The sequence below is a fragment of the Pteropus alecto genome, unplaced genomic scaffold (genome assembly GCF_000325575.1).
Source record: "Pteropus alecto unplaced genomic scaffold, ASM32557v1 scaffold92, whole genome shotgun sequence".
NCBI lineage: Eukaryota > Metazoa > Chordata > Mammalia > Chiroptera > Pteropodidae > Pteropus > Pteropus alecto.
In genome coordinates, this window is record NW_006432447.1 from 2998288 (window position 1) to 3015242 (window position 16955).

General features: G+C 39.2%; 1 protein-coding gene across 1 annotated transcript; it reads right to left on the minus strand.

Annotated features, from left to right (window-relative positions):
* Positions 1-122: 122 nt before the first annotated feature.
* On the minus strand, positions 123-16343 carry MRPS22 (mitochondrial ribosomal protein S22). The gene is made up of 8 exons (XM_006907194.3): positions 16139-16343; positions 9332-9495; positions 8094-8258; positions 6082-6225; positions 5698-5781; positions 4257-4402; positions 1219-1327; positions 123-257 (listed from the first exon to the last, which is right to left on the minus strand). The coding sequence occupies exons 1-8, from the start codon at positions 16308-16310 to the stop codon at positions 162-164; spliced, it is 1080 nt and encodes a 359-aa protein (XP_006907256.1). The 5' UTR covers positions 16311-16343; the 3' UTR covers positions 123-161.
* Positions 16344-16955: the final 612 nt, after the last annotated feature.

A 16955-nucleotide genomic window follows, 5' to 3' on the forward strand; every position in this document is an offset into this window, starting at 1 on the left:
AAGTGTTTTTTTTTTTATATATTTCTGTTAGGGGTACTATTTGGAACTTTAAAAACTTTTATAGGGAACTCCAAATCAGTACCTTTTAATTTTGACATTTTTAAACAAACAGAGAAAGCTAGTTAGCATTTCGTAAAATGAAATTTATTTAAAAAATTTTTTCAGGAAGTTGCAGAATGGCTAATAAATGCTTCTTGATATGCTTGCAGTGTTAACTCTATATATGCTCCCTTCTGTGCTTCTGTTTTTGCAAAGACCTGTTTAAATTTGAAAAAAAAATTTTTTTAAAGCAATAGAATATATACTGTTTATAAAGTTTTTAGTTTTGAGATATTAACATTTCTGTAGTAGCAAAGAAAAGTACCAATTGAAAAGTCTTCCAAATTTCAATAGTTTTCTGATTATAAAGCAATAAGCATACTATAGGGACAAGAACAGCATCCAGTATAGTTCATGCAATACTAATCCCTAACACTCGCACCTCCTGCTAGATCAAAATGAGAAAACCACTAGGTTCAAGAGAAATCCAGAAGATGAGAGTTAGCAAACTAATTTTATACCTTAAAGAATATTTTCTCCAAAAGCATTTTGCTTTATCTGGCTTATGGAAAATCGGTATTAGCACTATAGTTTCTCTCTACTCCTCCAAGGGTGTTATCACTGTCATTTTTAACCTTAGAAAGCTTTATAACTGCCTTGCAGATATATAAATCCAGAAAACCACATCTGTTCTGAGCAGTAGAAGAGAAGTATACAATGATCTCCTCTTCCTGAAAATCATCTCTCCTCTCAACATTTACAGAGATATCTGTGTGAGCCCATGGTTTTGAGAGCTATGCAGTTCAAAACAATGCAACTAAGGCTTGGTAATATATAAGCACCACCCTCCCCCCTTCTGGACACCAAAGATGAGACCACACTGAAGGACAGGAAGCTGCACTGGTGACACGTGCAGGTGACTTGATCACCTCAGATGCCAGTACTCCAAAGAACAAGAGGGCTGCTGTCCCACTATCTGACCTTCTTGGGCTGCAGCTGCATCTCCCTTACCTCCATCACACTGCATCTCTTTATACTGTCCAGGATGAAGAAATAAGGGGGCTCTAATCACTGTTTCAAGACTACAAATCTGTTTAGGTACCATTAAATATGACCCACTTCAGAATTCTTAACTCAGTTATCACCACACAACAGCCAATGTGGGAAAAGTCCCTTTACCTTAATTAAATGTAATCCCTCAGCAGCCTGCTCCTTGGCCTCTTGAGCTGACTGGCCATCTGGATGGAGGATGTGATATAGCTGGACCAAGCTGGTGGCATCATCCACTCTATAGAGTGAAAGAGTTTACTGTTAAGAGTTTACTATTCTCTTCATTTGCTTCACAGTCCTACAAAAAGGTGTGCCAACTTAAAACTAAATTACATTTTGAACTTTCCTTGGGCCAGAAAAAAATTTTTTAAAGTCTTCAGTTTTATATTTTCAAATGTATTTTCAGGTAGACGGTTAATTTAGGCTTTATACCAACTCTGTTGTAGGTAGGGCAGGAGTCACTACAGGCAGTGCTCAATTCATGAAAGTGAATATATTCTAAAAATGGCTATATTTTTTAAACAGCATCATTTCTCATAGAAACAGCATTCCTAATGGTAGGTGATTTCCAGGTCAGCCCACCTCACCAGCAAATAATAATGTCATCCAACTCAGAGGGCAGGAATATACCTTCATCTTACATAAGCCAGAGGCCAGTGGTCATGGGTATGTTCAAAGCCACTTGCCTTTAAAGTATTAGCAGTGACATCTAACAAATCTTCATCAAGCCTAGTGGATACATGCCCCTACAAGAAGCTTCCTAGGAGTCCAAGGAAAGACTTCCAGGCCACCTGTCTATTCACCAGAACCCATTTGTAAAAATTAGTATCTTAGTGAAGCAAATTTGAAATTACAAACATCAGAAAGAAGGAAAGCCAGGTTATACTTCAGCAATCAAATTTTAGTGTCACAACTATCTATGATGAAGCCAGAATAAGAATTCAATTTTGGTTTGTACTTAAACATTTTTAGAAACCTACAATTTTAATCAACATTAAAACTTCCCCACCCTTCCCCAAGCCACTAATCACTATCTTCTCATGTAGTCAACACTTCCTTACCATTTTCCACCTCAAAGCTGAGGGAATATTTTAAAATAACCCTTCTAAAATGCTGTGCTTTTGAGGTTCTGCTGTATACACTTAGTAAGCTACCAACTTCTAGTTGTCAGGTGGAGGAGTGAGGACACCTTTATTCAGCTATCGCTCTTAGATGTTCTGTAATTTTCTATTACCTAAGCTAGGGGATAAAGAGTGGGGTGACGTGGGAGTAGGTAAAGAATTTCTCAAGCCATGGTGACTTTAGAGAATGTTCTGGGTTTATCCCAAGGCCTATCTGTCCTAAAGGTCATCCCTTGGGGGAACAGAAAAACCAGACCCAATATGGTAAAACATTCTAGGGGGAAAAAAATTCAAAAATGTTCCTTGTAAATCTCTTGTGCTTGTTATAATCTAACAGAGTCCAATCAATGTGGCAACAAAATATCTTCTCAAATAAAAGATAAGATTCCTTTAGAGCTTAGGCATGTGGCCCCATAAAGAGCTTAATTGTGTTTCTGTATATCGGAATCACGTTTAGGGCTTCATTACATTCACGCTAAAGTATATTCCCTAAGTCTCAACAATTTAGCTTCACTTCCAGCCCACACTTGAAATTAAGAGCAAATAAATTTACATTTTCAAAAGATTTTAAAAGACTCAATTCAAAACCATCAGTGGGATTTGAGTCTGAAATGTTTGTAGAATCCCAATTCCGGCCTGGGCTCCAGTGAGGACGTGCACCCTCTCGTGTCTAACGTGGGATTTGCAGCAAGCAGTCCAGTTCACAATTGCAGGAACAGTTTTACTTCAGCAGAGCAGGAAAGGTTAACTCAGTTAACTGAAATTCCCGCCCCCACCCCCCAGTATGCAAATAAACTGCTTCAGATGTAAAGCTTACATGCCACTGAATATTACTATATTATTACATATTAGTATACCTCAATAAAGAACTTTAACTTTCAAAGTTATACATTTCTGTGTTCCTCTAATTTCTTACCCCTCAAAAATTAATTTTTACAGTAAAATAATTTCAGATTGACTGCATTTGAGAAATGAAGAAAATTCATTCACAGGTGATGTCAATGCTAATGCACCTAAAAGCAAGTCACTTTCGAGCATCCTCATGACCACCAGCCAGCCCCCTGCTTATGTGGGATGAAGGTATTTTTCTGCCCTCTGAATTGGGTTACACTACATGCTACTGAAGTGGGCGGGCTGGAAATCACCTACCAATAGGAATGCTGCTTCTATGAGAAATGATGCTGTTTCCAAACTTGGGCTGTACTTCAACAATGCCCATGGGACCTTCTAGTTACAAATGCCTTGCCTTTGTAGAATGGTTCAGATTATATGGTGGATACTCAAGTCAAAATTTACAGTCTGAAGGTGGCAATAATCACAAAACTCCCTTGTAGTTCACGCTTCTGAGTCAAGCAAGGGCTTTCTGTAGTAAGTTGACTTTCTTATTACAACCATGCTGGTTTTTTTCCCTTGTCATTTTGGCCTTTCTAACCCGATTAATAAAAAGATACTCAAAAACAATTTTCAGTTTTATCACAAGTTGTAAAGTACACTATTTCTGCTAAAGGGCTGGGAGCATACCAGCCTGCATGCTAAAATACAACAGACATTCTGTGTTTCATGCAAGTTTGAAAAAAACTAACCTTTTCACAATGCCTTAAAATCTTGCAAAAAGGAATATCAGAAACAAGAATATTTTCATAAATGATGACTTTTACTAAAATACCCTAGAAATAGTCCTACCAGAAAACAAGCACCCCATCCCCACCCCGAGCTACGTCAACTTCTTTACATTTCCTATTTAATCCCCTTTGAATATCGGGAAGGTTCACTGATACCCAGAAGCACTGGCAAGGCCTGGGATAAGTCAATACCCTGGGTATACCATACAGAGCCAAAGCCACGTACCCTTTCAAAGAATCTAGTTCTGCTCACACATCACAAAAGCAAAGACTGAGAAAACTGGGTTATGCTGAAAGAACAATGCATAAATAAACTTAGGTAAATAAAAGCTATCACTGGACAGTACACTGTAATCAATGGAAAAATAACATAGCTTAAATACAGACTTAAAGTAATAATAATGATTACAAAGATCATACTTACAAATCTCTCTGAATTTGGTCAATCAGTAAGCCATCTATCATTTTCTTATTTACAAAATACCAAGCCATTCCACCAAAGTGTCTTGTTGAACGTAAAAGGTCATATTTTCCATGTTTATCTATATCTTCATAGGTCTGATGATGAACCTATCCACATAAAATGCAATTTTTCAAATACACAAAAAGTAAGCGGCATTATCCGATAAACATTTACTTGCATGAGTGCTGTCCAAGAAAGTGTCAGTAAAACCAGATCTACTTATACCTTCCTCCACTATCATTAACCAGTAGGTATGATTGAGACCAACCCTCTACTGTAGAAGCATATGGCAGCCTGGAAAAAGTTTACCAAATACAGCCAGATCAATTACTTTTCAGCAGCCAAACACCTATCATATACAGACCACTGAAAATAATGGACCACCATTTCTTGGTACTTGAGGGGGGAATCAAGAATATTCTTTCACTCCTCCCCATTCCCTCTATTTCATCAACTACCCTATGCCACCGACTACTCCATTCCATTTCATTAACTAATGTTCTTTTAGTTCTCCAACCAAATTGATCTTCTTAAATGAGGACTCTGATGAGGGAGGGTAGTGTTCAAAGACTCAAAGGCCTGCTTATTTAAGTCCAGATTCTTCAGCCTATCATCTGAGGTCACCTGTGATAGGGCCCTATCTACCCTTCTAGTATAATCCCAAACCACCCCCTATATATACATTGCATATAAAAGCAAACCAGGTGACTGGCCATTTCTCAAGCATACTTTGTTGTGTGTCCTGTCTGTTCAAACTATCCATTCTACCTGAAATACCTCTCTTCACCCAATTCCATCTGCCACAACTTTCCCTGACCTTTTAGAACTCTTAAGATCCCTACAAAGCCTTTCCTGAGAGCACCTGGTAACTTCTTAGTACCTAATATATGGACCTAAAGGTGATAATTATCTGTATACTTATATAGTACCCTTCACCACAATCATTTCTGGACAGCAAGCTTTGAGACAGCACACCCTGTCCTAGTCATATGATCACCTATACTATCCACAATACTCCCTTACACACAGAAATTACTACATGATTACTTATTAAATTGAATTGTAAGACACATGCTGCATTTTGGTAAATTTTAGTAAGTAACTTTGTTCCTGTATGGTAAATTGAAAAAAAGAACAGGCTTTGCCATCAAATTAGGGTACTAACTCTACCACTTATTAGCGGTGCAGCTTTCAGCAAGCGACTCAACTCTCCAAGCTTAAATTCTCTCATCCATAACTCAAGGGTTATTGTGAGCATAAAATATCTATCTAGTATACAGGTCCTCAACAGGTATTCAGGTTATTTCCCTTCTCTGCCCCCTGTATCAAAGCTTATAACCTACCTTATTGTGCTACATTAAAAAATCTTAATCATACTTTAGAAATTATAAAATATACTCACTTTGATATATTCAGCAGAATCTGGCTCAAACTGGGCAACGCAAAGGTTGAGAACATCAACATGCCGGTCCTGGCTGTACAGGGTCTAAAACCACACAGCAGAGTTGGAATTAGACCTGTCCTGACACCATGACAAACCTGCCCATCTACATACAGGCCTGTCCATCTACATGAAAGGCACATCTGCGCCCATCAAGAGGTATGCAGATATAACACTGGCTTTGTAACGGTCACACATGAATTCAAATCCCAGCTACGAGATAGATAACCTAGTTATTAGAAATTTCTATCTGTGTTTATCAAAGCAAAATGCCTGCAGGACCAGAGCCAACTGTTTCAACAAAGAAACCATCACTACTGATTCTATAAAACCAAGTCACCTTACCTGAAGATTTTCTGCCTTGAAAATTATTGGTGTTAAAGTTCTCCGACCTTCTTTTGGGAAATAAACTTGTATCATCCGGTCCCGTTCTTCCCAAGAGGCTTTGCGTAGTGTGCCACTTGGTTCTCTGACGACAATAAAACGCTCCTAAAATAGAAAACATAATCAAGGATGAGTTTGTGAGGACTTATTTTTAGTTCCAGTATCCCATTAAACACCATTATAAGAATAATTTGCAATCAACAATATAAAGTACAACTGGGAAACGCAAATGCAATCATATGTATGATTTAAATTATAATTTTAAATCTCAAAGATACTTCCTCCACTAATCACTGCTGTGCCTCTGACACTCAAAAATCTGAAATAAAAGTATTTACTAAGTGCCAACTATGGTCTTAAAGTGGGTTCAATACATAAAATGGTTCAACTAAAAAAAGCTGATCTGAGACTCATCTAAATGCATTTCAGAGGAAAGAAGAGCTATAAAACCTTTTTTAACTGAAACATGCCAGTCTCCCCTAAATAGTCTTTACTACTTTGTGATCTACATTTAAAGTCCTGGGGAAATAAGGAACAAATTCAAGAATGTACAGTCTTAATTCCACACTTCTATGATTCCTCATACTGGCATGAAACATAAATGTGTCAGAAAGACTGAGTGACCCATCTGCTTTGGTCTCTTCATTCTTCCAACTGCCAAATCCCAGGCCATGGGGTCACTTCCTCCTCTGAATCCCACCCACTCTTTGTACCACTCAACTGGCAATTTATCATGTGTAAGATTCTTAACACCTCTCAGATATTTAACATTATTACAGAACTAGAAAATGGCAGAAACTATGCATTATAATTTTTTGCAACACTCAGAGTGACAACAGAGCTTTGCACATAGCAGATAATTGATATACAACTGATTAACCAGATGGTACTGACTTTTAACTTTTCAGAAATGTAAAAGTGAATACGTTTTGAGGATAACAGAATTAAAACTTTCATCAAGCACTACAAAAGAAAAAAAATAGGAGATGCCAAAATAACACAATCGTTCCTCAAAATAACGCAATCGTTTTGGTAATTTGAATTCCAACTTCATTTTTCCCTTTCAGGTTGTAGAATGCTCCCACAAACTAGCTTTCAAAGCACTGCAAACACATATTAAAGCACCCCAAAGCAAAAATCCTAACTAAAATGAAACTATGTGATGTGTATACATCAGATATATAGGTGGTTGATGTACAGACATGTACACTGCTCACATCGAATCTTCTAACCATAATCATCTATGATAAAAAGACTAATACAGGGTGGCTCTTTTCCCAGTTCTAGCATTATGTAATATTCTACTGCATTTTGTGGGCTAAACTGTAAATTGCTCTCTTTTTACTCTACTTGAAAAGGCTGCAACACGAAACTGATATATTTTATAAGTACCAGTGCTCCTTTGGAACCAATAATGGAGGGAAGAGGAGCTAGAGAATAAAAACTACAACAGAAGTGGTGCTGTCCGAAAATTATCTGGGGAAATTTGCCATTCATAATGCAAATTCTGAAAAGTGAACATCTTTTGGGAAGTCTGAGTTTTTGGCATCATCAAAAATTACAGGAAAGAAACACTATCTTCTCAAAGAGCATCAGCTAAGGAAGTCATTCTAGCTTAGGCAGAAAGACTCTCCCTTCTCCCATTGCCTTGAAGATTTTTGCCTACTTGTGGTTTGGGGTTACATTTCTGTCTGTACATCCTTTGATCTGTCTTAGCATACTTTTTGCTTTGTAGCCAGTCTGGAATATACTGTGTCCATAATCTGCAGGAGAAAATGGTAACGTGATGTGGGGCTGGTCTGCATTTCTCTTTCTCTTTAAGCTGTATCTTCCAGAAGGGTGTCATCCAAACACAGAAATTCTGATTGGGAAGATTCAGACACCTGGTCACAGGATGTTGACTCTCATCCCTCAGTCCCATCTCCACATAGTATTTCAAACAAAGATCATTTTGCAATTAGACATATACTCACCCGGTGTGGTATGCTATATGTTATATCAGTAAACACATATTTGGCTGTTTCTGTTCCTTCCAAAATCTTATCTTCAGCTAGCACATCATTTATTGGCACTCGCTCTTCAAGAACCGGTGGCATTTTTAATCGTATTTTAGCTGCCTCAACTGCCTGTCTTGTAGCCTAGGGAAACAAAACATTTCTTAAGGAAAGCCAGAGTGTTATAGACCAAAGGATCATCTGACAAAAGCAGATACTAATCAGAAATCCTAAAGACTGCAAAGAGAAGCCATAGCCATGAATTAGTGAGTGAAAAGCCAGACTTGGGCTCCTGGGCTCCGGCCTTTGCCTTGTGGTATGAATGAGAGCAACAGGTACAGGCTCAACCATTCTCAAAACAGCCAAGAAATGCTCTGAGACACATCCAGTCTACAAAAGCTCCTTGAAACAGAATAAAGGATTTCATTTATTGGGTGACTGCTATGTGCCAGATATTGTTCAAATACTCTGAATGTATTTAGCCCATAACTACCTTATGAGCTAGATGCTATTATTTTATGGGAGAAAAAACAGAGGCACACAAATGTTAAGTAAATTGCTAGGAAGTAGCAACAGAGATCTGAACCCAGACAACTCAATTAGAGTCTATGTTCTTAACCACTGACCGCACTGCTCCATGCCATACCATTTAACAGTGGTTATCTGAGAGGTGAAAGGGGACCTTTCACTCTTTATGTGATATACTATTGGATATTTGAATTTTTTGCTATGATTATAAATTACTTTTGAATTAGAAAGAAAGCAGTAAAGCTTCACATATATATACATCAAAGCATTTTCCACAAAGCACTGAATACCCAGTGACTCTAGGAAGATACTGGTGCTTGGAGTAGGATGCTGTTCAGAAGGATCTCATAATCTCCCCAAAGTTTCAGCCTCAAAGCAGCTCACAAGTATTGTTTCTCCAGGAAGGAAGCTGAAGCAGGCCAAAGGAAGGCTGCTCAAGCTGGGTGTGGAGCAGCGGAGGCTCTGCTTGGACACCCAGACCTGACCTACGTGTCCCAGTCTGACTAATTTTGGCCATGCTCCCTGCTCCTCTCTGCTTGCCTGCTCACATTTCTTTTCTCAGTTCTGTGGCTGGATCTCCCTCTTTACTGCCTGTGGAAGAGCAAACATCGGCTTCTAGAGGGGCCTGTGGAAATGTTCTTTAACCCTTTACAGAAAGGTATTCTACCAATATTCTTTCATTCTCATACCTCTTCCAGCTGTGCCTGGGTCATTAGCTTATAGGTTGGTGGCTTCAGTTCTTGTATAGCTGGCTTAAAAACCTTCTGCAAATTCAAGCCTGTCATTTTGATGAGTATGTTTTGGACTTCCTCATCCATAAATGTAGGTTTCTTGATCTCTGAGCTACCAGATTCTGTTAAAATAGATTTTAATAAATAAGAAGATGGTAAAAATGACAAGCCAACAAAACTTCTAAATAGAAAAGTTAAAAATAAGTGATTAATACAATGTCTACCTCAATATGCATAATGCTAATATCTATGAGAGTCATTCATGCTTTCATTTAAAATTTACTGAACATTCATGATGAAGACACAGTTTCTGCCAAAAAGGAATTCCAAGTGGAGGAAGCAACAAGAAAAAATTAATGTAACAAAATTAATAGTAATAGTTGCTATCATTTACAGAGTTGTCTCCTATATGCCAGCATTACATACATTTTTCAAGAATGCTTACAACCCACAAAATAAGTATTGATATCCCAATTTTATAAATGAGGATACTGGAGCCTGCCTAAAGACCTAACTATTAAGTGACAGAGCCAGGATTTAAATGAAGGTTTATCTGATTCTAGAGCCTAAATCAATTCCAATCTATCATGGTGCTCCTCAGTATAAGTACTACACACAAGGGTGGCATGGGGGTGGTGGGGGTGGGGGTGGGTGACTATAAAAGAAGGAACTAAACATAGCCTGGGAGCATGGTAGGGTATGATAGGGTCAAATATGGCTTCCCAGAACCTAAAGAGGGTAGAGAAAAAAGGGAAGGACATTCTAGGCTGAGGGTTTACAGCTAGGAAAAAGAGGCCTGGATCACTGGACATGATACCGAAGAGGCCATGGAGTATCATGGAAAAGCTTTCAATAGGACAGGAAACCCAGATCTCAGCTCTGCCTCACGCAGTTTGCCTAACCTCCATTTCCATTTCTGTTAGGGAAAAAAGCCATTCCTTCCCAGCCACCTCTTCCTCTGCTAGTTCTGTAAATGCTGGGGACCCTCAGGATTCTGACCTATATTCTTCTTTTCTCCCTTCTCACATTCTCGATAGATGATCACCTAGTCTCCTATAACTTTAATTCCATATGCTGGAAACTCTCGAATCTGAATCTCCAGCCAAGATCATCTTCCATCCAAATACCCAATGGACATCTCACATGCACTTCAACATTGCCAAAGCGGACCCCATCAACTTTCTCCTGCCTCACACCTGCTTTTCCTACTATTCCTTATCTTAGCACCATCCAATAGGTCATGTGGGCCGGACACCTTACTCCTTGACTTCTCCTTTACCCTCCACATCTAGCCAACAGCAGCAGTAATAATGGTAATAACAGCTAACATTTGTTAGATATTTACCATGTGCCAGGACTTACCAAGCTAAGTACATCCTTAACACATTTAATCCTCACAACAACCCCATAAATGCTATGATTATCCTCATTTTACAAAAGAGAACACTGACACCAAACAGGCAGTTTTACCTCATCTTTCTTAAATCCTCCACTTCCACTACCCTAATCAAAGCCATCCTTATATATTGCCTTAGCCTCCTAACCAGCCTCCCTGACCCCATTCTGACTCCACTTTAAACCATTCTCCACAGACCACCAGAATAATCTCTTAAAAACATAATCTAAACAATAGAAGAGATAATTAACAAAAAAAAGAGTTGGTTCTTTGGAAAGATTAACAAAATTGACAAACCTTTAGCTAGACTAACCAGGAAAAGAGAGAACCCAAATCAACAAAATTATAAATGAAAAAGGAGACATTACAACTGATACCACAGAAATACAAAGGATCATGAGGCTTCTATGAACAACTATATGCCAAAAAATTGGCCAATCTAAAAGAAATGGAAAAATTCTTAGAAACATACGACCTACCAAGACTAAATCAGGAAGAAACAGAAAATCAGAATAGACCAATTACTAGTCAGGAGTTTGAATAAGTAATCAAAAATCTCCCAATGAAGAAAAGTCCAGGACCAGATGGCTTTACATGTGAATTTTACCAAACTTTTAAAGCATTAACACCAATCCTTTTCAAATTCTTTCCAAAAATCAGCAAGGAGGAAACACTCCCTAACTCATTTTATAAGGCCAGCATTAACCTGATACCAAAGCCAAAAAGACACCAACAGAAAAGAAAACTACAGGGCAATATCTGATTCTCAGTAAAATATTAGCAAACTGAATTCAGTAGCACATTATAAGATCATTCACCATGATCAAGTGGGTATTATTCTTGGGATGCAAGGATGGTTCAACATAATTGATGTGATACATCACATTCATAGAATGAAAGAAAAAAATCATATGATCACTTGAATAGATGCAGAGAAAGCAGTGGACAAAATTCAACATCCATTCACTAAAAAAATTAACAAATTTGGTATAGAAGGAACATACTTCAACATAATAAAGGCCATATATGACAAACCCACAGCTATCATCATACTTAATGATGGAAGGTTGAAGCCTTTCCTTTAAGATTAGGAACAAGAAAGGGGTACCCACTCTCACCACTCCTACTCAACATAGTACTAAAAGTTCAGAGCAATTAGGGAAGAAAAGAAAAAGCCATCAGGTTGGAAAGGAAGAAGTAAAACTGTCTCTATTTGCATATGACATGATTTTATATAGATAAAATCTTGAAAACTCCACCAAAAAATGTTACATCTAGTCAAACAATTCAGTAAAGTTGCAGGATACAAAATAAACGTTAAAAAATCAGTAATGTTTCTATACACTAACAATAAACTTTTTGAAAAAGAAATAAAGATTCCATTTATAACAGCATCAAAAACAATAAACTATCAAGGAGGTGAATGATCTCTATCCTGAAAACTACAAAACACTGACAAAATCAAAGACACAAATAAATGGAAAGGTCTCCTGAGTTCATGGATTGAAAGAATTGGTATTGTTAAAATGTCCATCTACCCAAAGCCATCTATAGAGTCAATGCAATAGAAAAAATAATCCTAAAATGTATATAGAACCACAAAAAAAATCCTGAATAGCCAAAGCAATCCTGAGAAAGAAGAACAAAGCAGGAGGCCTCACACTTCCTATTTCGAGCTACACTATAAAGCTATAGTAATCAAAACAGTATGTTACTGGCATAAAAACAGACACACAGACAAATGGAGAACTGTGAGTCCCAAAATAAACCCACCCATATACGGTCAACTAATATTTGACAAGGGAGGTAAGAATATGAAATTAAAAAAACACTACCTCTTCAGTAAGTGGTGTTGGGAAAAAGAATATTCACATGTAAAAGACTGAAACTAGACCTCTATCTTACACCACTCACAAAAATTAACTCGAAATAGATTAAAGACTTAAATGTAAGACCAGAAACCATAAAACTCCTAGAAGAAAATGTACAGGAAAAGCATCCTGACAGTGGTCTTGGCAATCAAACTAAAAAATCAAACTAAAACACTTCTGCGCATACGGAGATGGGAAAAAAATGGTGCATGTGACAGAGGCTGTGTTCGTCTCACTTGCAACCAAATCAAAGTTGTGACAGAAACACAGAGCATACAGCAAAGAAAGTTGCCTTGGACCTAGATGAACAGAAGCACAACAATTAGGGAGAAAAATAATTAATCAACCTGCAACTAGAAGGTAGGAGGGGGCGAAGAATTGAGGCTGCCCGGTCCCGAGGGGCTGAGTGAGACAGAGGCTGTGGCAGGTGCAGATGCCTCTTAAAGGGGCCATGTCAGCGAGCGGACTTTCGCAGTGACAAACCTGCTCACTCTGAGCACCAGCACCGGGTCAGCTGCATGGAGGACACCAGAGATTTATAGGGGGACACTGAGTTGTCAGAGTGAGAGCTGGAGGCAAGGCTCTCTCCTGGGCAGAAGTGCTGGGGTATCCATTGTTCCTCTGTTGAGCCCTCCACCCCTCCCAGGGTGGGGATTCAACGCCACTATAGCTGAGTCTCATCAAACTGGATAACAGAGGTCACTCCGCCCAGAGGATCCCCTGAAACTCCACCTCCCCCAACTCATGGCCCTACTCAAGCCACATCCAGGTGTGTCCTAGGCGAGTCAGGTGCTCCTTGCGGGGCAGTGCCAAGATTCACACTGGTGGCAGCTGGCCTCGGTTTCTGGTGTGGTTTCTTGAGGCAACTCTAAGCACATCTGTGGATTGCTTGCTTAATCTTAACATGTGGCCCCAGAGGAACACAGGCTGGAGCTAAACTTGGCCTGCAGCTGAACCCTTCTTAGGACTGGACACCTCCTACACAAAGCCGTGATAACAAGATTGGGAGACTTAGGAGCTTTGCTTAGTACATAGAAACAGACACAGAAAGGCAGCCAAAATGGGAAACAGACACAGAAAGGCAGCCAAAAAAGCAGATACCATATGAGAGAACAGAACAGAGATCCAGGAATAATGGGGTCAAGCAATCTAAAAGATGCAGAGTTCAAAACACTGGTTATAAAGATGCTCAATGAACTTAGAGGAAGTGTAGGTGAACTCAATGAGAACTTTAACAAAGAGATAAAACATAAAACGGAAATTGTAAAAAAGGGAACCAGTCAGAAATGAAGAACACATTATCTGAGATGAAGAGAATATCAGATGGAATCAATGAAGTGGATAAAGAAGAGGATTGAACCACCGATATAGAAGATGGGGAAGCCAAGGACACTCAATCAAAATGGCAAGAAAAAAGAAGCCAAGACTATAACAATAATTTAAGGAGCCTATGGGACACAATTAAATGTAAAAATATCTGTGTCATAGGGGTACCTAAAGGAAAACAAAACGTTGAAGAGCTATTTGAAGAAATAATGATGGAAAATTTCCCTCACCTGGTAAAGGAAATAGATATACAATCCCAGGAAGCTCAGAGGACACCAGAGATTTATAGGGGAACACTGAGTTGTCAGAATGGTTAGTAGTACCAAAAAGACAGATTAACAAATGCTGGCAAGGATGTAGAGAAAAAAGAACGCTGGTGCACTGCTGGTGACTGTAAACTGGTACAGCCACTATGCAAAGCAGTATGGAAACTCCTCAAAAAATTAAAAACAGAACTACCATATGATCCAGAAATTCTTCCTCTGGGAATATATGTATATGAAGGAAACAAACACTATGTCAAAGAGAAATCTGCACCCCCATGTTCATAACAGTATTATTTACAATAGCCAGGATATGAGAACAACTTTAGTGTCCATTGATGGATGAATGGATAAAGAAGGTGTGGTATATTTGTAATAGAATGTTATTCAGCCATAAAAAAGAGGAAATCTTGCTGTTTGCAACATGGATGGACTCTAAAGGCATAATACTAAGTGAAATAAGTCAAACGAACCCAAATACTGTATTATTTATATGTGGTATCTAAAAACAACAAACCAAATACGTAAAAAAAGAGAACATACTTGTACTTACCAGAGTGGGGGAGGGAACTGAATGAAGGTGGCCAAAGGCACAAACTTCCAGTTATAAATAAGTACTAAGGATGCAATATGCAACATGACTATAGTTAATATTGCTATATGGTTTATATGGAAGTTATTAGTGTAAATTTTAAAAATTTCTCTTTTTTTGTATCTATATGAGGATGGATGTTACCTAATTTGTCATGGTAATAATTTCATCATATATATGTGTGTATATATATAAATCATTATGCTGTTAAATGTCAACTGTATCTCAATAAAACTGAAAAATAATCTAAAAAAAAAAAAAATTTTTTTTTAATGTAATCAACGTCACCCTTGTGCTTAAAACTCACCAATGACTCACATTATTTAGGGAAAAAAAGCTAAGGTGGTCTGCTTACTTCACTCTGTCCCCGGCTAGACAATGTGCCCTCCCAAGACCATTAATTACCCTTTCTTGTACTCATCCCTGGCACTCAGGGTCTCTTACAGTGCCCCGCACAAAATAGGTGCTCAGCACTCCTCTCTCAATTTCTTCCTCAGCCTGTTACCATTCAGTGACCACGTGTGCATATTGGACACCTCCACTTGAATCTCAAAGGGAACCTCAAATTTAATGTCTCCAAAACAGCTGTTTTACTCTGCTTTCCTTCCCATCTCTTCTGCCTTTTCTCCCTCACCTCTCCTCCTCTCCCTCCCCCCTAAAAAACTGTTCCTACAATTAATCTTCTCTGTCTTGGTATAAATAGAACTATTCTCCACTCAACTGCCCAAGCCAGAAACTTGATAAGCAACCATGATTTCTCTTACATTCAAAATTATTTTCGACCCTCATCAATCTTACCTCCAAAATGGGTTCCCAAATTACTTGTGTTCAGTCTCATTTGTGTACTCTTGTTTATGCTGTTTCCTCTACTTGGAATGCTTGTTTTCTCCCTAGCATGGTTAACCAGGTCTCGATTTTGGTCATATTTTCCAGGAGTCCTTCCTTGCCCTTCCAACCTAGTTTGAGCGTCAGTCTTACGTGCGTTCTCCTATCACAGCCTAGGTCACACTGACTGCCACTTCTCCACTGGGCCGTGAGACCTCTCAGGCAAAAATCCGTGTAAGTCTTAGTTTGCTGCATCCTCTAAACCTAACACGCGCTTTGCAAAGAGCAGAGCTCAGGCACTATTGGTTGAACTGGATGAACAAATGAACAAACGCCGGCGATGACAGACCCTGATGGTACAGGAGACTGGGTTAAGGGCGCGCAGCGGGAGGAGCAGAGGTAGGGGTGGGGCTCCGCGTGGGTCTCGCTAGCCAGAAGCAGGCATAGGTTTCCCAGGAGACCGCCCCAGCGGATCTCTGGCAGGTCACTTACCGGCCTTGGAACCAAACCGACGGCACGGCATTCCCGCCCCGCAGGATCCGGGAAGCTGTTGGAGCAGGTCGCTGAGCCGGGGCCGAATTCGGGCCTGGAAACAGACCCGTTCCGTGCCTCGAAAACCAATCAGGCGGCTCCCCAGCGACATAGAGGGTCTGAAAGTCGCCATAATTATCCTGACCGCTTGCGCCAGAGGCGTCTGGGAGCGATTCCCGGTCTCGCGCGGTTCGTACAGCATTCTGGGAAATGTAGTCCGGTTGAGGGAGTGGAAGTGAAAGAAGCGACGCCAACTTCCGGGCCTTATTTAGATTGTTTCTGTAAAGTGCTTGTTCACGCGTAGAAAGTTCATATTCTTCTCTATGCATAGAGCCAAAGGCAAAACTTAAACCGTCTTCCCTATGTGCTCTTTCTCCTGGGCCTTTCCTTTGTTTCCAGGGCTCTAAACAAATTTCCGTTTCCTGCCCAAAACTTTTCTCCCAGCCCCAAGTTTAAATCCAACTGCCTATTCGACTTTTTAAAAACTTCTCACACACCTCACTCACCCCCAAATACAACTGATTCTAAGCCCTGATGGCCACCAGCCCATCATCCCCCATAAACTCATATATTTATTCTGTCTCAGAAATTTTCTCCTTTCTTTCACAGCCTTTTTTTTTCAATTTGTGATTATTTTGCTCATTTATCTGTACTTACTTTTCTCGCCTCATGAAGACGACTATATATGTTACATCTATGTGCACAGCAAACATTTGTCAAATAAATGACTAGATGAATGACGAAATGACCCTGTTATTTTCTTCCCAGCTCTCCAGGA